The sequence below is a fragment of the Gastrolobium bilobum genome, unplaced genomic scaffold (genome assembly GCF_033153095.1).
Source record: "Gastrolobium bilobum isolate Gb01-03AN ecotype WA unplaced genomic scaffold, APGP_CSIRO_Gbil_v1 utg18685, whole genome shotgun sequence".
NCBI lineage: Eukaryota > Viridiplantae > Streptophyta > Magnoliopsida > Fabales > Fabaceae > Gastrolobium > Gastrolobium bilobum.
The window spans coordinates 337,303-362,400 of NW_026898737.1; the positions used below are offsets into that span (position 1 = coordinate 337,303).

General features: G+C 34.8%; 3 protein-coding genes across 5 annotated transcripts; 2 read left to right on the forward strand and 1 right to left on the reverse strand.

Moving 5' to 3' along the window:
* Positions 1 to 6,722: 6,722 nt before the first annotated feature.
* Positions 6,723 to 8,695, forward strand: LOC133283652 (pentatricopeptide repeat-containing protein At5g61400-like). Its single transcript, XM_061480545.1, has 2 exons — positions 6,723 to 7,010; positions 7,321 to 8,695. The coding sequence occupies exons 1-2, from the start codon at positions 6,747 to 6,749 to the stop codon at positions 8,320 to 8,322; spliced, it is 1,266 nt and encodes a 421-aa protein (XP_061336529.1). The 5' UTR covers positions 6,723 to 6,746; the 3' UTR covers positions 8,323 to 8,695.
* A 646-nt stretch (positions 8,696 to 9,341) lies between these two features.
* On the reverse strand, positions 9,342 to 12,573 carry LOC133283644 (uncharacterized). 3 transcript variants are annotated; one of them, XM_061480529.1, is made up of 3 exons: positions 12,143 to 12,573; positions 10,887 to 10,978; positions 9,342 to 10,067 (listed from the first exon to the last, which is right to left on the reverse strand). In XM_061480529.1, the coding sequence occupies exons 1-3, from the start codon at positions 12,290 to 12,292 to the stop codon at positions 9,680 to 9,682; spliced, it is 630 nt and encodes a 209-aa protein (XP_061336513.1). In that variant the 5' UTR covers positions 12,293 to 12,573; the 3' UTR covers positions 9,342 to 9,679. The 3 variants fall into 3 exon arrangements, with proteins under 3 accessions (XP_061336513.1, XP_061336514.1, XP_061336512.1); XM_061480530.1 differs by having other exon boundaries at positions 10,926 to 10,978; positions 12,104 to 12,573; XM_061480528.1 differs by having other exon boundaries at positions 12,104 to 12,573.
* Positions 12,574 to 18,533: 5,960 nt separating this feature from the next.
* LOC133283645 (pentatricopeptide repeat-containing protein At5g25630) lies at positions 18,534 to 23,098 on the forward strand. Its single transcript, XM_061480531.1, has 4 exons — positions 18,534 to 18,739; positions 19,396 to 19,614; positions 20,364 to 21,275; positions 21,964 to 23,098. Exons 2-4 carry the CDS (start codon positions 19,522 to 19,524, stop codon positions 22,849 to 22,851), a joined length of 1,893 nt encoding a protein of 630 aa, XP_061336515.1. The 5' UTR covers positions 18,534 to 18,739; positions 19,396 to 19,521; the 3' UTR covers positions 22,852 to 23,098.
* The last annotated feature ends 2,000 nt before the right edge of the window (positions 23,099 to 25,098 follow it).

The window sequence follows — 25,098 nt, forward strand, 5'->3', positions numbered from 1 at the left end:
TTGGTTAAAGATAATTGTACTTCAATTTCCTTCATGTACCTTTGCTTTTTTGAAGTCTATTTAGTCCATTTCATTTATGAGTGCATGCTTTACTAGTCTGATTGAAAGACTTTTCTTTAATGGGGCGTTTGGTAGAGGAGACATTTTTTTTACTAAGGAAATACAATTACTAGGAATTTGGTGGGAAAATGAGTTTGGTAGGAAAGTTAAAAAAAAAAAGTTGTTTGGTTGGGCGAAATTTTACCAAAAAAATTGGGTTAAATTTTCTGAGTCTATGTTTGGTTGAAAGTAACATATTGATGGGAAAATAGGTTCAGATTACGAAATAACCCTTAATATTTGAATCACAACTACTGTTGCCTGATAAAGTAATCGTCCTTTATCCGTCATTTAGCCGGTTATCATGAAATACCATATGAGAAGTGGGTATCTTGCACAATGTTTTTTTGTCCATTTTTTCACACAAACCTGAAATGCTGGGCAACTAAGTTTGGTAGGCAATTTTTTTTTCTCTTTTACCAAACATAGATAACACATAAAACCACTCTCAGATGCATAGGTATCCTCACAAAAATTCTCTACCAAACACCACCTAAGTTCCTTCAGAATCCACACTGAATGACATCATTTTTTCATTTGAGAATTTCTTTAGGATAAAATTTATTTTGTAACTACAACAACTCGGCTTTATTTGCAACAACACATTTTTTCCATATTCGTGTTTTATTTTTTTTAATTTTTTTAACTTTCTGAATAAGTTATATTACATATATTCTAAAAGGATTGCACAAAATAATGTTTTTTCTTGGTTATTATTTTTTTTATGAATATCTGTGGCATAATTTCTGAAAAACTATAACTTTAGACCATAACTGAAAAGATCTTATAGATTTGTTGAATAATTTGAAATAAAATATTGGGGAGAAATTTTTTTTATATTTAATGGCTATTGAATATGCTTTGGAAGTAGTTATATTGAAAAAAAAGACTTGTAAAATTTGGCCAATAAATTAAACTCTATTCCCTGATGTGAATGTTTCAAATTATAATTTTAGACATGGTCATATGCCAATATTTGGTGTCGCAATGATTCTAGAAGAGCTAGTTATTCAAATGTATTGATTTAATATATCATTTCTCCCAGCATTAGGGGAAGATAATAGTAAAAGGCAAAAGCAAGTGGAATATGTTGGAATAGACCAACACTTTTTAATTCAGTTATACACCCAAAATCATTATGAACTTGAAGTTCAAACGGTAATTCATCAGATATTATCATTCTTGTGCAATTAATTGTCCCTGAAGGACATTATCCGAATATAATGACTAATGAATCTAAAGTACACGTCCTTGACGAAAGGAAATAAAAAGTGACACTCCAGAATAGGTCTCTGATAGACTAAGAACTTCATATTTCTAGAATAATGATCCCATAAGTGGTCCTAATTCAAGAAAATTATAATATCTCATTAAACTCTATAAATATAAGGGGAAGATATGAAGTGATGATTTAGTATATGTCATTGCTTCTAAAAGTGATCATGAATCTAAAATTGATTAGCCTAGTTGTTTTTAAGCATACTCCAATTTTCAACTTGTACATGGTTGTGAACTCGATATTTTCCATATGTTCGTTTTTACCTCCACAAAGTCCTAAAATGAGGCCTCAAAGATGGCTGAATATTAACGTGAGTTATTGAAACTGTATATATAATCAAGTTCTTGGAGCCCCTAATAGGAGATTTGTTAACTATACAATTTGCTGATTAAATATTTAGTGAGGGACATTCCTCGCTATTAGGGGAAGAAAACTAGAAGCTTAATGAATCTCAATAAATTTTTCTAAAAAATCAAATTAATTATTTGAGTCTATATACAAGTATAATTGAAATTGAAGCTCAAAATATCATTAACTTGAAACTATAGCTAGACAAATGCCAAATGTATTTACTGATCACTATGGGTGTCAATATAGGATATGACACGCGGGTCGACCCGCGACATGACACGAAAATTCGTGTTCTGGTTGACTTGCAAAAAAATCGTGTCGTGTTCGTGTTGGGAAAAATGACACGTAAAAAATTCGTGTCGTGTTCGTGTTGATGTATTTGTGTTTGTGTTGACCCATTTTTTTTAATTATATTTTTTATTATTATTATTACATTTTATATTTTTATAATTTCAACCCATTTTTTAAAAAAAATTTGTCAATTACCGTTTTGATCCCTATTTTGCGTGTTATTCGTGTCTGTCGTGTCGTGTCAACTCGCAAAAAATTCGTGTCGTGTTAGTGTTGAAGATTTTGACACGAATAAAAATTCATGCCGTATTCGTGTCATGTCAAATTTGTGTCGTGTCAAATGTGTGTTGTGTCAACCCGTTTTGACACTCCTACTGATCACAAAGGAGGGACTAAGTCTCAAAGTCTTGCAAAGAACGACCAACCTATAATGGAGATTCCAATAGGACAAAATATGTTCGAGCCTGTCAAAGCCATAAGCGTAAATGACTTATAAGGGCTAAAGACATCAATCCACGAAAAAAGAAAATAAGTCACTTATTGTGCTTCTTAAAGAGGTTAATCCCGAAGAAGGCGAACTCGGCGAAATAAGTACAGATGCTAATTACAATAATCATGGGATTACGGAATGGCCAAATCTGGTGTCATGAAAAATGATGAATATTTGATTGTTGTTGACCTATGCAATAAACTATATTGATATAGGAGAAAAATATGATAATATTATACCTTTCGTCGACGACACCATTGCCTTCTCAGTAACTCTTCTTATCTCAAGAGATAATCTATACTAAGAATCCAAAACTATTCGAGAATATTAGAAGCATTTAGGCAGGAATAAATGAAAAGAGTCAATTAAGGAAGAGCAATGGTTTTCACAAAGACCTAACATCAATCACGATGTTCCTTATTCTCCCGTGCTGGATTTTATTACGTTCTGTTACTTGATCAGTATCACAACTAAAATACATCTTTAGATGCTTTTAATGGATGTCGTGACTATAGGTTCTTTCACGGTGATATTTATTTGAAAATCGCTGAAGGATGGGGTCTTTAAGGTTTATTAATATACTCTTTTTTCCTTTGTCATTTTTTTTCCAAGGATTTTTTCCTAGCCAAAGGTTTTTAATGAGGCAGTTTGTGCAATGCTTTGTAGCATATGTCATGTACTCTTTTACCTTTGCTAGTTTTTTTTCTATTGGGTTTTCTAGCAAGGTTTTAACGAGGCATAATGATGAGTCTCCAATTAACTATGTATTACGGGTTAATATGAACATGAAATTGATTTAAAAGTAATTAAAAGTTATGAGAATTATAATTAAATTGTTATTTTATTATCAATTATATTCTCATAAAATTTCTTATATTTTGCAATAAATTTCAGCTAAATAAAAAGATAAATTGGAGAGATCAAGTAGAGTTGCTTTGGATTTCTGAATCATTGAAGATCTTATCAAATCTTCCTTTGAATATTTTTAAGGAAAGTTTTCCATCAAATAAAAAGGGAAAGATTTAAAGGATTGGATCAAATATATGATTAGAGATTCTAGTGAAGATTCTATTGAAGATATTATAGAAAATTAAAAGATATGATTTCATCCCTGTAAAAAGGCAACTCTTAGAAACACAAAGGAGGATTCGACAGAGGCAAGCAGATTGAAAGGAAGGAGAAGAACACTAGATACCAAAGTTGGAGATTTCAGAGAGAAAGAGAAGCTTGAAGGAGACTGGGCAACATTGATTCTTCTTCTTCTTCTTCTTCTTTATGATTTTTTTTTTCTTTGTTTTGTTTAAGCCAGCTATGTCTGGCTAATTTTCTTTTGTAGTTGGCGTTATGGATCCGATGTGAACCCTTTATGATTTCTGAATTATTTTTATAATTGTTTTAATTCAATTAGTTTTATTTTACCTTGAATGAATTTCTCTATATCCTTATTAGAACTGATCACTATATTATAGGGCTTTGAGAGTTAGACCTCACAATAGGCATATTGGGATTTTAATTCAGACTGGGGTAAAATAACAATTTGTGCATGATTTAGACATAAGCTTGTATGAATTGCAGACTTTTTAATTCATCCACGTAATGCTTGATTCAAGAGGATTACTAGGACACTAGGATTCCAATTGGGTTAAAGGGTTACATACACTAAGACATTAGAGTTTAACTAATTGATTTGAGAAAGATGAATTGTCTGAACTAATGAGTTAATTAATTATAAGAATTAATTCAGATTTCTAAAGGAGGATCAAAGGTGAAGTGCATTTTGGCTACAGTTTCTTTACATTATTTACTTATATCTTTTCTTGCGTTCTTGATTATTCTTGAATGTTCTTGATTTTCATTATAATTAATTTCAATTATTTTTCTTTTAATTCAAAATCTATTTGCTAAACCAAATTGGATTGTCCAAATTAAGGGGAATAGTTAGGATAATATTTTGTGCTTTAATCCTCATGGTACGATACTCTACTCACATTTTATTACTTGAAACGATTGGTATACTTGTCGTAATCGCAACACATAAACTTAGTGCAATGATATCTATTGGGATGTGTTTTAAATGATGTTACCAATCCAATTGAATAGACATTACTACAATTTAATTTGGGAGAAGATTACGAGATAACCATTATGGAAAATTGTAATTGTTGATCCACTTCCTTAGCTCCAGCAGCAGCTATATGACTCAAATGAGAGAGAGTTATATATACTGCATTTTTTTTTTCTTATACCAAATTTTTATCCAACTGGATTTTGTTAATTTATTTTTTTTAATGAGGCAGTCTAAGCTAGCGTGTAATAAATTTTTTATGTTAATTATGAATATTATATTTTTTTTCTTTCGCTATATTTTTTATCCCATTGAATTTTCCTTGGTAGGTTTTAGTGAGACATATTCGTAGTGTATAATCATCCAAGGGAGAATGTTGTGAATGTGAAACATAAATTTCACATGTGGATGACTATTGGAATTTCAAGAAGTTTATGTAACTTTTTATTTGCATATGACTTTTGGTATGAAATATAACTATCATACTAATAGTGTAATAAAGTGTACTTGCTCTTTTATTCATGTATAGTGTCCTATATAAGGACAAGACTTATATATGATCTTCATATGTTTTCTATCATCACTATCTTTTCTCTATTTCTCTTACTTTATTTTATAATAGGGATTTGCATATATCATTTAACATGATACAAGAAAGTTTTTTACACACACAGCATTTTTTTGGGTCGACACTTTTTGAAGCAAAAAAAAAAAAACTACGGGATGCAAAACGAATCTCTATAACATTACATAATCACTTTTCCTATAACATAACTCTTATAAAATCCTTTATAATAACTACCGGTTTATTTACGTACTTGATGAATGAATGTTATTTTAGAACTTCATTTTTAGCTTACACTTACACTTTTTTATCATTTTCATTTTAATAAAAATTCTAAAAGTAATAAATATCAATTAAATATTTTTTTAAATCGTGTTTAATCCCATTGCGAATCTATTTGCATTGTAATGTAAATAACTAAATGGTAGTAGATCCTCTAATATGTTAATTAATATGATCATATTATATTAATCATAAATATACAAGGGTGGATAAATAGTGCTAAAGTAAAAAGGAGAATACATGGGAATGGATAGTTACAATATTATCACCAGTAATTCTCCGTTATATGATTAGAATTCTTTCAGGGTCATATTAATTGAAATCAATTTGCTAACTAAAATATGAGTGAGGATATTCTAACTACTAAAAACTCTTACTACTAACTTATTACTCATTACATCACCATTGGATCAAAGAGAGAGAATGTTAAAAAGTTTTTGAAGAGAGAGTAAATGTTAATCTAATGGTGATTAGATAGGTTGTAAGTTGGTAGTAGAAAATTTTGGTAGTTAAAATATCTCTCCTCCTAAAATATAGGGTCCATAATTTTTTTTTCTCTTTTTCCTAAAGAAGGTTATTGTCTTTGCTGCAGAAGATTATTTTGATGCAATTACATAAGATATATAGACCCCACTAAATATACCTTTAGACAATCAGTGATTATTAAAAATGAGAGGTTATATTTACTACCTCTTAATATCAAATCTTAATCATTGATTTTCGTCAATCTAACAGGTATAATTTATTGAAAATTAGTAATTAATTAATAAGTAGAGAAATGTTATACTTACTATCTTTTTTTTTACTACTTCTTACTATCAAATCTTATCCGTTGATTTTTGTCAATCTAACAGCTATAATTTATTAAAAATTAATAATTATTTAATAAATGTGATTTTTAATAAATTATAACCGTTAGATTGACAGAAATCAACGGTTAAGATTTGATAGTATATGACCCAATAAATTACAACAGTTAGATTGACAGAATCAAATGTTAAGATTTAGTAATAAAAAGTAATAAGAAAAAGAGGTAGTAACTATAATGTCTCCCGTTAAAAATTACCCTCATAATTAATAGGGGTTTGCATTTGTCATTTAACATGACACAACAAAATTTTCTACACCCACAATATTTTAAGGGGCCCACGCTTTTTGAAAAAAAAAAAAAAAACTACGGCACGCAAAACGAATCTCTATAACATTACACAATCATTTTTTCTACCACGTAACTCTTATAAAATCCTAATTAATATATAATAAACTTGTGAAATTAATACAAGGCAAGGTCGATTCCTAGTTGCAACAGAACCGAAATGAAAACATGGCGTTAGCCATTAGGGTTTTATGGACAGTGAGAAAGAGTTGCATAGGAAAGCTTCACCCTTTGCCAAATTCTCAGCATTTCTTTTACTGCAAACATTCAAATTCAAATTCAAATCCCCTTCTCCTCAAATTGCTTCAGGTCCCTAATTCACGCATCAAAACAACGCTGGATCATGAAGTGTCTTCCTTTCAAAGCTCCCAACTTTCTTGGGAATTTATTGTTACCTCACTAAGCCCTTCGTCTTCTCAGAAAGCTCGCTTGGTAGTAATCTTCTCTCTCGGTTTTTCATTTCATCTTTTTTTCCCCCCTCTTTTGGGTTTGATACATATTATTTTTTTAATTAAATTGATTGATATCTGATATGAAGAAAAATCAAGCAAATGGGGGTTTTACACCAACTTTTTTTTTTTAATTGAAAAAATGGGAAAGTTGTGGTTTTAACAAATTTTCTGATGAATTTTATATATAATAAGGTTTCAGTTTCTCAATTATGACATTAATTATACTTCCTGGATTCCCAAACAGAGCTTGTGGTAATGATTATTCTCATATATTATTATTGATTGGTCAGGTTTTGGAATGGATTTTGGAGAAATTACTGAAAGAAAATGAAAAAGACCATAATCTCTTCTCTGAACTCATCTTTCTATGTGAAAAGCTGAAGAATGTGCCACTAGGAATGCGTGTGTTCACTTCTATGGAGGCTATTGGAGTTAAACCCACTTCCCTGGTTTTCAATTCCCTTATAAGTGCTTGCTTATCTTCACATGATATTGTTACAGCATATAGTTTATTTGAGATCATGGAGAGTTCAGAGAGCTATAAACCTGATTTTCACACTTATAATATCTTTATTTCAGCATTTTCCAAGTCGGGGAATGTTGATGCCATGCTAGCTTGGTACTCAGCTAAGAAGGCTGCTGGACTTGGTTCTGATCTTCAAATGTTTGAATCCCTTGTATCGGGCTGTGTTAATTCAAGAAACTTCGAAATTGCTGATAGAATTTTTGAAGAAATGATGATATCTGAAATTATACCTAGTGTATCCATACTGGAAAGTATGCTTAAAGGGCTTTGCAAGCAGAAGAGTTTGGGTCGAGCTGAGGAGTTCTTCAAGTTTGTGCTGGATGCTGGATGGGAAATCAATGAAAACATGGCTGAGGAGTTAGTAGCTTTGTATCATGAAAAAGGACAAGTGGAAAAGATGGAGGAGCTACTTGAAACTATTACAAAGCCCTGTCCAGTTAGTACTGTTGTCCTCTCACGAATCCATTGTGGGATTATAAGGATGTATGCAATGTTAGATAGATTGGATGATGTAGAGTTTGCTGTGGGTAGAATGCTGAAACAAGGGCTGTCATTCACAAGTGCAGATGATGTTGAAAAGGTTATCTGTTCATACTTTAGAAGGGAAGCTTATGATAGGCTAGACATATTCTTGGAATGTTTAAAGAGTTGCTATGTGCTTACCAAATCAACTTATGATTTGTTGGTATCCGGCTATAGAAGAGCAAGCTTGCATGAAAAAGTAGATTCAGTGATGGAAAACATGAATTCAGAAGGATTAGCATAACAGCTTATGGTGGTGATGAGAGATGAGCTCCATTCAGCTCCTCAATTTTTACACCAGGCAGCAATAATCTAGTGTTGTTAGCAATCAATGGGTATACAGTCAAATGAATATAAAAAATTCAGCATGTCATTTTATCCTCTGTCCCTCTATCAAGCTTTACAATTGGGATTGAAGATTGTTTAATTATTCCAATTAAGGCTTCTGTATAGATTGTAGAGTCCACACCATTTTGTTTCACAGTCAGAGTGACTGACTTCAAGATCATCGTATAAATAATAAATTTACTTTTAAGGGTGATGGCTGGTAGACATTTCAACGTACAACTGAAATCATGATGGAGCCAAATTCCGTATTTGTTGTATGACTTAACCATGTAGCTGGATGTTTGATAATACAAGAAAGATTTCAGTTGTTTTTTAATTGTTGATTATATTTCCTGAAACTGAAACTGGGACAATCATTTATCTCTTCCCTTCCCTTCCCCTTTGTCTTAACACTGAAGAAGTGGGTGACGTATAAGCGATGCATGACTGATTGACTGCTCCCATGTATTCCTCATTTATCTCTCAGTTGCAACCTCTGTCTCACTATACTGAATGATCATGAGAGAAAGTCATACTACGATAGCAATTTTCATTGAAAATAAGTGAATAATTCTGGTCAATTCCATTAGAACTATTTTTTGTTTGAATTGTTTTAACATTTCTAGATAGTTAACTACTAGTTGGTGGATTTCCACTCCGTAGAGATAACGACACGTAGGTCTTCGAGATGGTATTCATAGGAGATCGAGATAACGTTGCCGTTGCAAGTGTTGGAGAAGGCAATGGCTAGTGTAGTTTTACCTTGACATTTCATCAAACAACGTTCATACATTTCAGTTTGGTTTATGTAATTGCCCGGATTTGGTTCATGTCAGTGCATAGTTGCTAATATATTTGTTTAACAAAACATTCTCAGTTAGATAAAGATTTTCCGAGACCTCTTGACAATAGCAATCAAACAAGATGAACAACTTTTACCCCCTAACATTGGGTTTGAATATTTTTTTTCCCATTAAGAGGCATCCTAGAGAGCAAACATTAATCATAGCATGTGGAAAATACATTGAAGATATTGGTAAAATTAGGGTATAGACAAAAGGGTAGAAAGTAATGAGCAAACAGCCTTCATTTATTCAACGGGAAAAGTTGCCACTATGTATTCAAGATGAAAATCATTAATCATAGCACGTGAAAGCAATTTCATCACTTCCAGAATTCCAATTCTGAAAGTCCAGAGGACGTTCATATGCTTCTTAAACTAGTCACTTGTTTTCTGACATGAACTTCCACCATAATTGGCAACTGCTACTGTGTTACTTCAAAGGTAAAAACGATTTCAACCATTCTTTCCATGGAGCATCCTGTTGTTGCTCAACCCAAGACAAGAAACAGCTATCCAACAAGCAGAAGAAGTTGACATAAAGGAGCTGATACCTTACAGGTATATACCGAAAATTCGCAACCTGAACAATTGGCCATATGCCCCCTTCTAAAATCAAGGCTGGGAGAAAATCTCTCTTCACATCTTCTTTTATTTGAGGAACACTCTTTCCACTAGAAAAACCCATGTAAGTAAAAAACACGAGTAAATCCAATGGCCCAAAGAGAAACCCATCAGCGCCAACTTTTGCAGCAACAAAGCGGAAGGAATTGGGTTTAAGCATAAGTTTCAATCTTATAAACCGATCCAAACCTTCATACCTACAATAATTAACATATAAGAACAAGGGGAATCGACAAGTTGATTACAAAATACATAGTACATGTCAACACCCCCCAAAATAAAATAAAAAATAAAAAAACATACTAGCAGATACAAAAGCACACATGTACAAGTCTTTCCTTTACTGATTCACCACTACAAGATAGCAGCTACAAAGATTTTAATGAGTGTAAGAGTATCTCCTAGACTTAGAGCCCAAAATTAAAGATTCAAAACCTTAGCCGATGAGAAGGCCATACCAGTATACCACTATAATGCTACTGATCAGGTATTAAATGCTACATAAGTAATCCCACATAAAGTTTGAAGCCTTCCTTTTTAGTCAGTTGGAGATCTCATAAATTCAAACATCATCTCATGTGAACTACAAAACTTCTACTAATGAGACCATAAAAACATAAAGATTAATTTTTTTGATAAAAATAAAAATAATATTTTTAATAAACACGAGATTAAAAAGTGATTAGAAGGCATATCTAGAGCAGTGGTAAAGCCGCTCCTTTGTGACCAAAAGGTTTTGGGTTCAAATCCAAGATTCAGGAAATAATCTTTTTGCAAAAATGTAAGAGTAAGGTTATGTACAAAGATTTTCTCACCCCGACCCCGACAAGTCGAGGTTTCATAGGGAGCTCTTTTTTTTTTTGTAAGAATAAAAATGACTACCGGGTGTCTGAAGCAACTGAAAAAACACTTTTCAAAGCCATCCAGGAAAGAAAGAACCAGCAAAGAAACCTTCTACAATAACAGTGTCAACAAACAAACAGACAATAGAATTTATAAAAGGTAATACTTTTTACCAGTAGTGGCCGACAGGGCCAACAAATCCAAACCCAAACAAGCTGGTCGCACACACCCGTTTCCAGTTGATCTTGGTTTCTTTATCGTCATCCTTAGAGAGATTGCCATTAAACAAGAGAAATAAGCAAATTAGATGGGTGTGCTTACCAAGAATAAAGTGTCACATCATATACTAAGTGAACTAAATTGTTTAAAAGTACCAAAATATATGTGTTTGTAACTTTTGTATTACATTTACCCAAGTCATAGAAAGAAAGAGTAAAGTTATAACATATGGTTAATCCACATTTGAGGAGTTTATACAAATAGTAATCAGTTGCACTTCACAATGTTGCCAATATCAGACTCCAAAAGGCATGTCCGGTGCAGCTTCACCCTAACCAGAAAACAGGAACCATGACAATTATTTTTCCTGTCTCCCTATTTTGGAGGAATGAAGAAGTAAAATTTCCCAAGTGTAGCCACTGAATAAACCAGATGTTTCTATACAATTTTTCAATTGGCAAAAATTTCAAGGAGCATTAACATAATTTCCTTTTCCCTACCCCTCTTTCTATGGTTCGAGTGCAAAAATAACTGTATGTTATGAAGAATGGAAACTAATGGAATGACAAGGAATGGCACGACAAATTTTATAAAACGTGTGTTTTGGGAGTTTTTTGTTTAAAAGAATGACATGACAATGGAAGCACTCGAAGAACCCTCCTTGCCAATTGCAATTCACAACCCCAAATTTTTGTCCCTCCAAATTCTGGGGGTAAAGGAGGGAATGACACAGCTTCCGGTGGGATTACCCTCCATTCCTTCATTAAACAATCAAACAAGAGATTGTCATGTAACTTCCCATTCCATTTTCTTTAATCTCCCAAACATACCCTAAGTATGTAATGTAGTCAGTTTCTGCCTACAAAATCTCATTCGGAAAAATCAGCAACACCCACAAAATGGCACTTGAAAACATTGACCATCAACACAAATCATTAAAGAGCCACACCCATTTGCCTAACCGGAGAACAAGATCATATAATGCAGACAAAAAAGAAAACAACTACAAATTCATTTCCCTCTCAAAAAATACTTTCACACCTTCCCCACACAACTTAAAATCCAGGTCAAACATTTTATTCTCAGCTAAAACTTCAAACCGGTAATCAACTACAAAACTCAAACATAACAAGCATCATCATTCACCAAACGCATGCAAAATTAGAGATACCCATTTTCCAAAAAGAAATCTTTTCAAGGGAAACAATACCTGTTTTCTAGTATGGGTCTTGGCTGTGTAGTGGGTAACTTTCTGAGCAGCAATGTCACCAGCACCCCAAATCAAGCCAGAGCTGATAACCTGTGTCTTAACAGGGTGAACAGCCAAGCAATGTTGGTACCATTTCCACAACCTCAGCATATTCAAAGATTCACAACAAATTAGAATGATTCAAATAAAAAGGGCTATTAATCATGGAAAATCATCCCCTTTTAGGGATTTATTCAAATGCGGGCATTCGCAGCAAAACCCCAAAATAAAAAATAAAAATAAAAAATAAAAAATGAATCTTTTGAATGGCACTTTGGTTTCTATGGCTTTCTGTTACTCTTCAATATCATTTCCTGGAATTCTATTCATTTTTTCCCAATAAGGGAACAGATTAAAGGAATGAACTTTGGTCAGAGATGAAGTATGAGAAATTGGGCGGTTCAGGTTGACATTTCTGACATTGCCAGTGGTACTATGGGAAGTTCACCTACACGGCAGGGGTAAAACTGTACTTTACGTTAATTACGCTTTATGGTCCTTGTTGGGTTTTCCATGGGGCTTACAGGCCCATCTCCTTAGTATTTTTATTTTTTTTGTTGAACTAAGATTTCTTTGGATAGTAAAAAGAAAAAGAAAAAATAGCATGTTTGCATTTGTTTGAAAATCACTTCCCATGAAATCCTAAATTTTCAGGGTAAGGTAGGGGGTGAGAGAAATTAACTTCTTCTTTTTTCCAAAAAAAAAAAAAATTCTTGCAGAAATAATTTGATTATAATTTATTTTAAATATAAAATAACATAATTTAAATACACATAAAAATAAAAATAAAATAATCCTCATGAGTTAAGAGTTACTTAAGGTGTAAACCAAAAAAAAAAAAAAAAGCAAAGAACTTACTTAAGGTTGGACACAAAAAAAAAGGCCTTCATAAATAAATAAAGAGCTATACGAAGGAGTTGTTTAATTTTGATAAAAAAAATTATTTTTTTAGTCTTATATTAACAAAATAATTTTGATATCCATAATTATGTTTATTTAGAATTATCCAAAATTATGTGTGACAACAAATGTGCGAACGGTTTGCGAAATAAGGCCCTGGCATAAAACATGATATCATCATCTTCAACCAACCTCCTCCTCAAATGATCAATTTACTGGACTTTATTTGTTTTTTATTCTTTTGGTAATCAAGAGGGCTTCGGGCTCACAATTTACTTACTTTTTATAACTATAGAACTCTTGATTTTCTGTAATTTATATTTTTGGGTTTAGGCCTTCTCTAATAAGAAAAAAAAAAGAATTATCCATAGTAAGGTTGGCAAAACGGGCCAACCCGGCTCAACCCGCATTCAGCCCGAAAAAAAACGGGTCGAGTCGGGTTGGCTCGAAAAAAAAACGAGTCAGAATACCCAACACGGCTCGACCCGAGCCGGGTTAGGGTTGGCTCGGAAAAAAACTCACGGGTTGGCTCAAAAAAAGCTCACAAGTTAGCTCGAAATGGTGCCAGTGAGTTGGCTCGCGAGTCGGTTAGCTCGAAATATTGGCTCGCGAGTTGGCTCAAAAATTTTAATTTTTGTGGTTTGTTCTCCTGTATATAATTATCAACACTGCCAAAACTATTGATTGCCTAATGGATAATGGTGCAAAGACAGTAACTAATAAAACATAACCAATAAATTAAGAAATCCCAACATAGCAGTAGACAAACACATTACAAAATAAAAATTGTCCTATGAGTTCCCATGGCCAATATAGTACAATAACAAAATATAAACATCCAAAAGTACACCATCATCATTAGATCATCTATAAAGTTTCATGACCATTAGATCCCCGTGAAGAAGCTAATATATGGGAAATACCATCATCATCATCATCATCTACAAAACACAAACCATAAAATGTAAATAATCAATTAAGGTTACAATGACAAATGAAAAATGAAATTTTAATTGCATTGAAAATAAATAAATTACCATTGGCAACAAAACCAGCCAACCAATTGCGGGTATATACCAAAGCTTCAACATTCTTTGACAACAACTTATTTCTATATTTGTTAAGCACACGTGATCCAATGCTAAAAGCAGATTCAGATGCCACAGTGGTAATAGGAATGCTTAACAAGTCACGAGCCATTAATGATAGACTCGGAAAACGACAATTATTATCCTTCCACCATTGCAATGCATCTAAACTATTCCAGTTGTCAATAACCATTACAGGCAGCTCCTCTAAATAAACATCAAGTTCAGATTTTCCAGCATTTATTGCTTGGTGTTGAGTGTGCAAGGTCAATTTCTATCATATTTGAGAAGTGCAAAAACATAATAATTGAAGTAAGTAAGTACATGCATAAATAAAGGCGTGAAAATGATTATGATATAACATAATTAAAGCTTTTTGCTAAACATGAACTTACATCCAATATCTCATCATCCCATCCTCTCAATTCCTATCAACCATTGCATCTTGCCTTTTCATTCCCTTTTTCTCCTATTATTGTGAAATGTTTCCAGCAACGAGCTTGCCTTTTTTTAGGCTTTTTAAAATCATGTCCTTCTTCAACTTCTTCCAATTCATCACTTTCTGCATCAGCTTCATTGCCTTCTTCAAGCATCGCCAAGCTTTCCCTACATCAATGTTAAATATAAAATTACTATAGCGTGGAAAAGATAATTTAAACTAAAACAGATTTAAAAAAATAGAAGAATATTAACCTATTCGAATCAGCCATTTCAGAGACTTCTTTGATAAGTAAAGGGCAGGATCAATAATGATCTGTCTTCCTCTTTGGTTCCTAACCATATAAACATTAATATAAAGAAATTTCAGTCAACTGATATAGTAAACCAGAAAAAGCATGCATGTATGTGCAATGAAATTATATAATTTAGAGCATGTTGATTTCATTTCTCTCTTGTAAGTGACCTCTGCTGGTAAGTAACTAAACAACTAAAGCTCAATGTATCATTCAATAAAGGGAAAAAAGAAGCAAAGGTAATACAGTACAGAATACTGTTGGCAAATCATTACAGATTTAATGTGCCAAAACCGCATACTTCATTCTTGCACAAAGTCTCCAATGAAGCCAAGTCTCAGGCTTATCCATGCTAGGTACTTTCAGGTATGCTTTGCAGGTTCAACTTCAACCAAAATGTTGCAACACAATCCCAAACTTTCATCCAAACAGACATTGGTTTCTATTTCATGTGACTGGCTTACAGATTCTAATTAAAATAAATAAATATATAACGAATCAAATGGATACCATGGAAATGGATAGTTGTAATTTAATGTGCATCCCATTTTCAAATATCACTGTATAAGACAGCAGGAACCTCAAACAATGCATCCTTACTTCCTCATTCTATGTCAATCTTGATTTTCCTCAACATCTAATAACTATCTCTGCTGAAGGCATATAATTTTTGTATTAAAGTGCAGAATCATCTAATTGATTTATGTTATTTAATGCCTTACAACATAAAAACCCAACAAGGACTCATTTGGTATTTGTAATGATTTGTGATAAATTACCAATTGTATTTTATCCATACTCAGATTTAATTCTCTTAAAATTTTAAACTAATCTAACAATTAATAACCCAAAATTGGTGGGAGAGGGGGGAACAGACTTTGATCTTAAATCGAGTAATGGGAACACCCACCCATCAAGTTTCCTTATAAAACACTCACCCATCATGCACCGAAGCATACAAATCATCATTAACCCAAAAAGAGAACCAAGTGAATCAACTAATTGTGGACACCAAACTGATAAAAACAAAGAAGATGTGCGTTTGTGCTTGACACCCGTCCAACATAAGTTTAGACTAAGAAGAAAAAAGAGAATACCTGAAAACACAGAGGTGGCGGTCGGTGGAGAGGAGGAGCACGGTGGCTACTGGCTGCCAAGATCTGGAATAAAAAGGGGGGGGAATTAACAAAATGCAAGATCTGGAATACCTTAAAGTTTGTCGTCGCCGTCGGTGTGGGTGGGGTGGGGGACGGACGTGGGGTGACTGCTGGTAGTGGTGACTGGTGAGTTTGTGAGCGGTGACAGTGAGTGAGAGTGTCTTAGGACTGAGTGTGAGTGTGATCGTGAGTAACTTTTTTTATTGTATTTTATTTATAAAAAAAGTAACCCGCGAGCTGGCTCGTTTTAGCTCTGGTTGGCTCGGGTCGGGCTGAATCGAGCTGGCAGCTCATTTTTACCAACTCAACCCGACTCGTTTTGTGCGGGTTACGAGCCAACCCGACGGGTTGGCTCATTTTTGCCACCCCTAATCCATAGGGTAATTATTAAAAAATAAAATTAATGGCACTTTTTAAATTTCAAATTAGTTATTCCCCTTATCTCCTATGCTTTCAAATGTCAATCTAACTCACTTAGGGTTTCCACTTTTCAATTTAATTTCATTATTCTTAAGTTTAAATGTTTAATCGTATTTTATTTTTTTTGTGATTGATATGTCTACGTGTGAATAGCAAATGATACTGATCAGGATAAAATATGATAGGCTCATTAAAGGGCCAAATACAGAGAACGAGGCTCAAACTCACAAAGCCCATAATGAGGCGCGATGGCTTTCAACACGCATAACTGAGCGCGATGCCACCATCGGACATAAAACCACACTTTAACATAACTTCGGAGACAAGGAAGCGATCACAGGAACTAATAAAGGCCCACTGCGCCATTGAACAACTAAACAGAGGATAGCACCAGCTTGCCACCACTCTACCAGGATAACCTGACATAAAGAGATAAGGCTATAGAGGCACCAGTTGAACCTGCAACCCTTGAACAGCCAATCAAAGGCCTTACCGTCTTCCTAAGGCGGCATCAGAACTACTTTATAAACAGATGGTACATGCCCAGGTATGATCATCTAATTCACAACAAGAATACATATAACACCTGACATTGATACTGACTTGAGCGTTGGAGTGTCATTGCAGGTACCTTCAGTCGGGATCATCGCGCTAAAGGAGAACCAAAGTCCTCCCATCAACATCAACAACCCCCAGCCCAGAAAATAGACAGCCCAACTCAAGGACTTTTAGCTTCGACCGTGTGTGATTTGACCCGATACACTTTGATTGATTTGGTTCGATACACTTTGGCCAGCCCATATTATATTGGTCTTATCAGATACACTTAGATGGTGTTTGGTTGGGTGGATTTTGAAATAACCCCATGTAAATGAAGTTGGCATTCCTCAAAGCATGTGTTTGGTTGAGAGTGAATTGGGTGAATACCCAGGCAAGGTTGATGCCTACCATTCTCATTTTTGTGCCATTTTCCTATGCTTCCACACTGTTTAGAATCCATTTTAGAAGGTGGCATTTTAAAGAAACTCAGCTAAACCACGTAGGGCCCACAACATATGAGACCACAATACCCTCTGATATTATATGTCTGTGGGCTTTGCCGTCAACCAAGGAAACAATCTCTTGTTGGGGTATCTTCCCATTTAAGAGAACCTTTGCTTAAAAAAATGGACTCTCTCTTTCCTCTCTCTCTCTCACACACACACACACACACATTCAGCTTCTGCCTTGTTTGCTGTCAAGATTCGGTCATACTCTGTAGTATTTAACTTTGCTCGTCTAGAAACCTTTCTTTTCTCTCTTATTAAAGCCAAGAAACTTGGTTACATTTCAGTGTGAGTTGGTCCTCACAAGTGGGGCCTCTTCTCTTTACTTTTCTGGGAAATTTTCATACAACTCTCAGGCTAACTATGACTTATTGAATTTAGCAATCAGCTATTGAGTAGTGATGATGGGCGTGAACCAAGGGCCCGAGCGTTGAACTGAGAAGCAGAAGCAGAGGAGACTTTGGTGATGGGGTGGTGCTTTTGTTTTAAAAGAAGGATATTTTCGTAATTGCTACTTATTTTCCCATCTATATTTTATCTCAAACCAAACATAGACTTTATAAATCTTACCTAATTTGTCCGGTAAATTTTTTTCTAACCAAACAACTTTTTTTACATTTTCCTACCAAACTTATTTTCCAACCATTTCTCTATCAATTATATTTTCCTAATATTCAAAAAATTTCTCCTCAACCAAACGCCACCTTAGAGATTTTACATTTGGTCGCTACTCAAAAAAAAAAACATCATTTCGCTTTAATTTTTTTTTGTTCCAATCGATCGAGTTAACAAAAACCAACTAAGTCTTTGACAAAAATTGACAAAGTCAAACCGGTTCTTTCTAGATCAACCCGACCGAGCGTCGCACAACTCTTACTAAGAGAGTGACACCTGAATCGAAAAAGAAAATTTCTCTTTCCTCTTTCTTCTCTTTAATCTTTTTTCTTTCTCTGTGCTCTGTCTAACTCGTGCTTCGAGAGCACAAAATACTCTCTCCTTCGATAGAAACATGAATTTACTTTTGACCCCTTATCCCACATTTTATGTTATATGATTTCTTTGGTGGATAATATGAATATATTGTATTTTCTTTGGACATAATAGCGCCACCTGTACTTGAACTCTGCTACAGCATCTATGCTTATAATAATTCCACTCTGTCCTCCACTTTCGTCGCATTGCCTGCAGATTCAGCAGTTGATAAGTTCACCAGGTAAAATCTGGAATTCAATCGCTTTTTTTTTTTTTTTCTCTATTTGTGATCTTGTACAATTCAATGCTCTTAGTTCCACTTCATCTTCTATTACAGTTTTTATCCTTAGAATCTTTTCTTCCTTTTTTCTTTACACACCCTCTTTTTCATTTTTTCTGTTCTAATTTCAAGTGTTATTTCCTCTTTAATATACTCTTTTCTTGATGTGTATTTTTAAAAAATGGTATAAATATTCGAGAAAGAAAGCATGTTGTTTGATGGCTATGCATGTCTTTTTTTTTGTCATCCATGAAAATGGCTTATTCACTCATGGATGTATTTTTTTGAAATGAAAATATGGAGAGTATTATTTTTTCATATTCTTAGCTAAACTAGGTTTGCTTTGTCTAGTTACTTACAAGTTATACGAGTTGACATAGTTTTGAATATGAGTTCTTATTCTTCCATTTATAGGTTATTATGACAATCACCTAGGCTTTCTTATCATAGGTCTCACAATTTATCTATCCTCAAGGTGTGAGCTTCGTGCAATTTTCACATTACTATAATTTAATGTAGATTATGACATTTCTACGTTACTCTTTTGCTATTTATAATTATAATATGGGCATGTATTATTTGGAGTTCCTTTCTTACACATTTTATCACCTTTTCAGGTATTTTATATCTGAAATCTTAGGAGGGAACATGGTATAGAACATAAAATAAGTTGTGGCCTTCCTAGTGGTCCTTGTTCCATCGTCAAGCGATTGAGGTTGACAAACACCAATTTAAAGGAGAATATGGGCAAGCTTGACAATGATGATACTGTTTCTGGAACTAGCAGAAGAAACCAATCAGGAAATACCAACATGAAGAAAGGATTCTTTCAATCAGTAAGTGTTAAGGTTCAAAATAAACTTGCGCAATTGGTAATTTGAGTGCTGCTATTTTTTTTACTGCTTTACAGCTTTTGGTTCATGTTCTTGCTCAGTTGGATCTTAATCTTGGAGCTTTTAATTCTAACTTGGCTAAAATAGCAAAATACCATAATGTTACTCTTTCCAGTCGGGACTCACATTTATTTCTAAGTTGTAATAGCTGATAGTTTTCTTTATCATGCTATTACTATTTTCTTCAGGGCTACAACTATTGGTGCAGAACTCTAATAATTATTTAGAAAATGAGTCTGAGTCTGACGCTTTTTCGTTATAGTAGGGTGGACATGCATCATATTTCATTTGTAACCTATTACTGGGTAGAAGTACTAGTTAATTGAATATTTATAATGTTACATCTATTTTAGTTGATATTTAACTTAAACGATTATTATATTTGATTTCGAATTTTCTAAACATTTTAGGATTTTAGGGTGATTTGGCTTTAGCAATGAGTGGCAAGTCATAGACTCATGCAAGTTACCTACCACTATATCTTGGTTGCTTTGGGAAATTGCTACTTGCTAGTAAAGATTGGGTAACCTGCTATTTTCCATCTGTTTAACAACTGAAGCTAAATCTTACTCTTGATTTTTAACTGAGTAATGTTTCCTTTTGTTATATAGAACATGTCTAAATCTAGTCTACATGAGGTTCAAGAATAGTTCAGCTCAAAATTGATTATCTTTTGGTATATAATTTGATAGGGGAATCATTTTGATGGCAAGAATCAAGTGAATGAAAGTGCTAAGGCTACAAATTCAGGTTGTCAAACCAGCTGCACTTTCTGCATGGGTAAAAACAGTTGCCCAATTGTACGATCAAGAACAAAATTAATGAATGTTCTGATTGAGAGAGGAAAACCTCAGGAAGCAAATTCCATTTTTGAAAATCTGATTGAAGGAGGGCACCAACCATCTTTAGTAACATACACAACCCTGTTAAATGCCTTGACCATTCAGAAGTGCTTCAAGCCTATACATTCTATTGTCTCACAGGTGGAAGAAAAACAAATGAAGCCTGACTCAATATTTTTTAATGCTCTCATAAATGCATTTGCTGAATCTGGGAACATGGAGGATGCCAAGAAAGCTGTCCAGAAAATGAAAGAAAGTGGACTAAGACCTAGTACTAGCACTTATAACACTTTGATAAAAGGGTATGGGATTGCAGGTAAGCCTGATGAGTCAATGAAGTTGCTAGAACTGATGTCAACGAAGGGAAATGTGACACCCAATCTCAAGACATATAATATACTTGTCAGAGCATGGTGTAAACTGGAGAACATTTCTGAGGCATGGAATGTGGTGTATAAGATGTCTGCTTCTGGAATGCAACCAGATGTTGTAACTTTCAACACTATAGCAACAGCTTATGCTCAGAATGGAGAGACTGCTCAGGCTGAAGCAATCATTTTGGAGATGCAGAAGAATGATTTGGAACCCAATGAGAGAACTTGCACCATCATCATAAATGGATATTGTAGAGAAGGTAAAATAAGGGAAGCCATGAGGTTCGTATACATGATGGAGGATCTTGGGTTGCAGCCTAATATTATTGTATTTAATTCCCTGGTTAATGGTTTTGTGGACATGATGGATAGAGATGGTGTTGATGAGGTAAGCTTGAACGTATGGTCTGAACTTTTTTTTTTCTCTTCTTAAACTTACTTGTTTTGGATCTGTTCAGGACAGAAAAGGCGGTTGATTAAAATTTGAGTCATTCAACATAGAATCAATCATGAACATCTTCAATTCATACTCTCTTGACATTCATTTTATAATTGATATACAGTAAAACAAAAGAAATGGTAATGGACAATTAGCAACTAGCAATGGTATATTTGAATATTGTAAAATGCAACTCTTTCTGTAGGACTCTTCTGGAATTTACCACTTGCATGCTTTTTGTCCATATTTCCAATGGATAAATATAGGAATCTTCCTTACATTGGTTCTTGATTAGATAGTTTTAGAATCATATGTGATTTTGTCATTTTTGCTTGTAATCTGCTATATGGTATAAGGAGTTGTAAGTTGTAACCTTCTAAAGGACAAGAAATAATTCGGATTTATTGCCATATGCGTCAGGTTTCTAAATCTTCTTGTTCCGAGTTAAGTGTTTGTCAAATTAGTATGCCAACTGTCATGCAAATGTCGAATAAATTTTAGGCTGAAAGAGAGGAAACAAAAAAATCAAGTAATCACTCCTTTAATTTGCTTGGCACAGTGGATAGCAGTCTTTTCAGTTTAATGTCTGATATGTATTCACTTAGCCTTTTAACTCATGGTGAATATCCTTATATAGGTTTTAAAGTTGATGGAAGAATATCAGATCCAACCAGATGTTGTAACATATAGTACTATAATGAATGCATGGAGCCAAGCTGGATTCTTGGAAAAATGCAAGGAAATCTACAATAAAATGTTGAAATCTGGTGTAAAGCCGGATGTGCATGCTTATAGCATTCTTGCTAAGGGTTATGTGAGAGCACAAGAAACAGAAAAAGCTGAAGAACTGTTGACTGCCATGATTGAATCAGGTGTCCACCCAAATGTTGTTATGTTTACAACTATTGTAAGCGGATGGTGCAGTGCTGGTAGAATGGCCAACGCTATTGGGGTTTTTGACAGGATGTGTGAACTTGGAATTTCTCCAAATTTGAAGACTTTTGAGACCCTAATTTGGGGATATGCAGAATCAAAACAGCCATGGAAAGCAGAAGGGATACTCCAACTAATGGAAGAGTTTCATGTTCAACCCAAGAAGTCCACAATGCTGCTTGTTGCAGAAGCTTGGTGTTTTGCTGGATTAACACAAGAGGCAAATACATTACTGAGTGCTGTAAAAGCCAAGCAGATGACCAATTCAACAGAGGAAGAGAGCAATATGCCAACTAAAAGCTCAGAGAAAATTTACCAAAAGCCACATAATAGTGCTCCTTTCTGTAGTCTTTTACAGATCCCATCTGTATGTACCACTGAGCAGAAAGGTTCAGCTTTAGCAGCTAGAAGAAATCGAAGGCTTATGAGAGATGCTGATTTGGAGTCTCCATTGCTCACTACAAAATTCAAGTGTCATTCTCATATTTGTAGATTTGGTGAAGGATTTTCCATTATGAGCACAAAACAGTTTCAAGGACAGCATGGTACATACCAACTTGCAAATTCATGTACAGCAGTATTCTTAAACTAAGGGTGTTGGGAAGGTGAACTGCGCGGTTGCGGAATATCTTTTTGATGTAATTACAATCTTATGCTCCACTCAAGTTATTTTTTTGCTAACAAAATTACTCCTTAGATTTTCATGTAATCAAAAATCAAAAGGCTTGTTTTTTATTCTGCAGCTCACATTCTCTCAAGGTGCTATGAGAAACAGGCGGCACCTGTCCCATCACTCACACTTGTACCCGTTTGCAATAGTAATACTTAAATGTAAAATAATATGTTGCGTATTAATCTGTGTCAGAGAGTTACAATATATAGAGACCCTAATGGGCTTAAGTGAAAGGCCCAAACCTAATGCAATCCTAATACAATCAGAATATTAACGTATAGGACTGAATCTAATCATATATAATCATATCTAATATTCTAACACTCCCCCTCAAGCTGGTGCGTATATATTATGAGCACCAAGCTTGTTACAAATGTATTCAACCCGAGGACCTCTAAGAGCTTTAGTGAAAACATCCGCTAGTTGATTAGACGAGTTGACAAAAGCTGTCTTGATTTCTCCTGACTGAATCTTTTCCCGAGTGATGTGACAATCAATCTCTATATGTTTGGTCCTCTCATGAAAAACAGGATTAGAGGATATATGTAGCGCAGCTTGATTATCACAGATGAGTGTCATGGGTTGTTTCTGTTCACAAAGATGAAGCTCCTGAATCAACTGCTTTAACCAGATCAACTCACAGGTAGTATTTGCCATTGCACGATACTCAGCTTCTGCACTAGATCGGGAAACAACAGGTTGTTTCTTGCTTTTCCATGAGATTAAGTTTCCTCCGAAGAAGACACAATAACCAGAAGTAGAGCGTCTGTCCGAGGGTGATCCTGCCCAATCGGCATCTGAGTAACCACAAATTTCTGTATTTCCCTGATCCGAATACAACAAACCTTTTCCTGGTGCTCCTTTGATGTATCGGAGGATCCTCACAGCAGCATCCCAATGTGAATCACAAGGGGAATCAAGGAATTGACTAGCCGTACTAACAACGAAAGAAATATCTGGCCTAGTCACAGTAAGATAATTGAGCTTCCCAATCAGCCTTCGATAACGTCCAGGATCAGATAACGGCTCCCCCTGTCTGGGCAATAACTTAACATTAGGATCCATGGGTGTATCATCTGGTTTACACCCCAACATACCAGTCTCCTCTAGGATATCCAATGCATACTTCCTTTGACAGATAGAAATGCCCTGTCTAGATTGCGCCACCTCAATTCCCAAGAAGTAACGCAGCTTCCCAAGGTCCTTTGTTTGAAATGCACTGAATAAATGTTGTTTTAACTGATGGATTCCGTCTTGATCACTTCCGGTGAGGATGATGTCATCAACATAGACTAACAAATAGATGCACTTGTTAGAAGATGTAATCCTATAGAATACATAATGGTCAACTTTATTGCGAATTAGGCCAAACGCCTGTACAGCAGAACTGAAGCGACTGAACCATACTCGAGGAGACTGCTTGAGACCATATAAGGATTTTCGAAGACGACATACCTTCCCAGACTCCCCCTGAGCAACAAAACCAGGTGGTTGCTCCATGTAAACTACTTCTTGTAAATCACCATGAAGAAAGACATTTTTGATGTCAAGTTGAAGGAGTGGCCAGTGACGAACAGCAGCAAGGGCAAGAAATAGGCGGACAGACGCCATCTTAGCGACTGGAGAGAATGTATCGCTATAATCAAGGCCAAAGATTTGAGTAAAACCCTTGGCAACTAGGCGTGCCTTGAGACGATCAACATGGCCATCAGGTCCAACTTTCACAGTAAACACCCAGCGACAACCAACTATAGACTTCTCTGGAGGAGCAGAAACAAGGTCCCAAGTGCCATTGGTATGAAGTGCGGTCATCTCATCAAGCATCGCTTGGCGCCATCCTGGATGGGAAAGTGCTTCACCGGTGGTCTTAGCAATAGAAACAGAAGAAAGACTAGAAACAAAGGTGAAATAAGGAGGAGAAAGGTGATCATAGCTCAAGAAGGTATAAAGAGGATAAGGGTTACGAGTAGTACGTGTACCTTTTCTTTGAGCAATGGAAAGAGCCTCTGGTGAAGGATTCGGAGGGGAAGAATCAACTGCAGAGGGCAATGAGTCAGCAGGGGTCGAGTCGACTGGAGGTACTGTCTTACGACGCTGATAAGTGAGAAGTGGACGGTCCTCAGGTACTGGAGCAATAGGTGATTGCTTATCTGGAGTAGAAGCACC

What these genes read in the sequence shown, in the direction of transcription:
- LOC133283652 (XM_061480545.1), top strand. Translation starts at nt 6,747, where the DNA reads ATGGCGTTAGCCATTAGGGTTTTATGGACAGTGAGAAAGAGTTGCATA. An exon ending in CTTCTCAGAAAGCTCGCTTG is followed by an intron (nt 7,011 to 7,320) that starts GTAGTAATCTTC and finishes TTGATTGGTCAG; the next exon opens with GTTTTGGAATGGATTTTGGA.
- LOC133283644 (XM_061480528.1), bottom strand. Translation starts at nt 12,292, where the DNA reads ATGCTGAGGTTGTGGAAATGGTACCAACATTGCTTGGCTGTTCACCCT. An exon ending in GATTTCTTTTTGGAAAATGG is followed by an intron (nt 10,979 to 12,103) that starts GTATCTCTAATT and finishes AATCTCTCTAAG; the next exon opens with GATGACGATAAAGAAACCAA. An exon ending in GGCCCTGTCGGCCACTACTG is followed by an intron (nt 10,068 to 10,886) that starts GTAAAAAGTATT and finishes TAATTATTGTAG; the next exon opens with GTATGAAGGTTTGGATCGGT.
- LOC133283645 (XM_061480531.1), top strand. Translation starts at nt 19,522, where the DNA reads ATGGGCAAGCTTGACAATGATGATACTGTTTCTGGAACTAGCAGAAGA. An exon ending in AGAAAGGATTCTTTCAATCA is followed by an intron (nt 19,615 to 20,363) that starts GTAAGTGTTAAG and finishes ATAATTTGATAG; the next exon opens with GGGAATCATTTTGATGGCAA. An exon ending in ATAGAGATGGTGTTGATGAG is followed by an intron (nt 21,276 to 21,963) that starts GTAAGCTTGAAC and finishes ATCCTTATATAG; the next exon opens with GTTTTAAAGTTGATGGAAGA.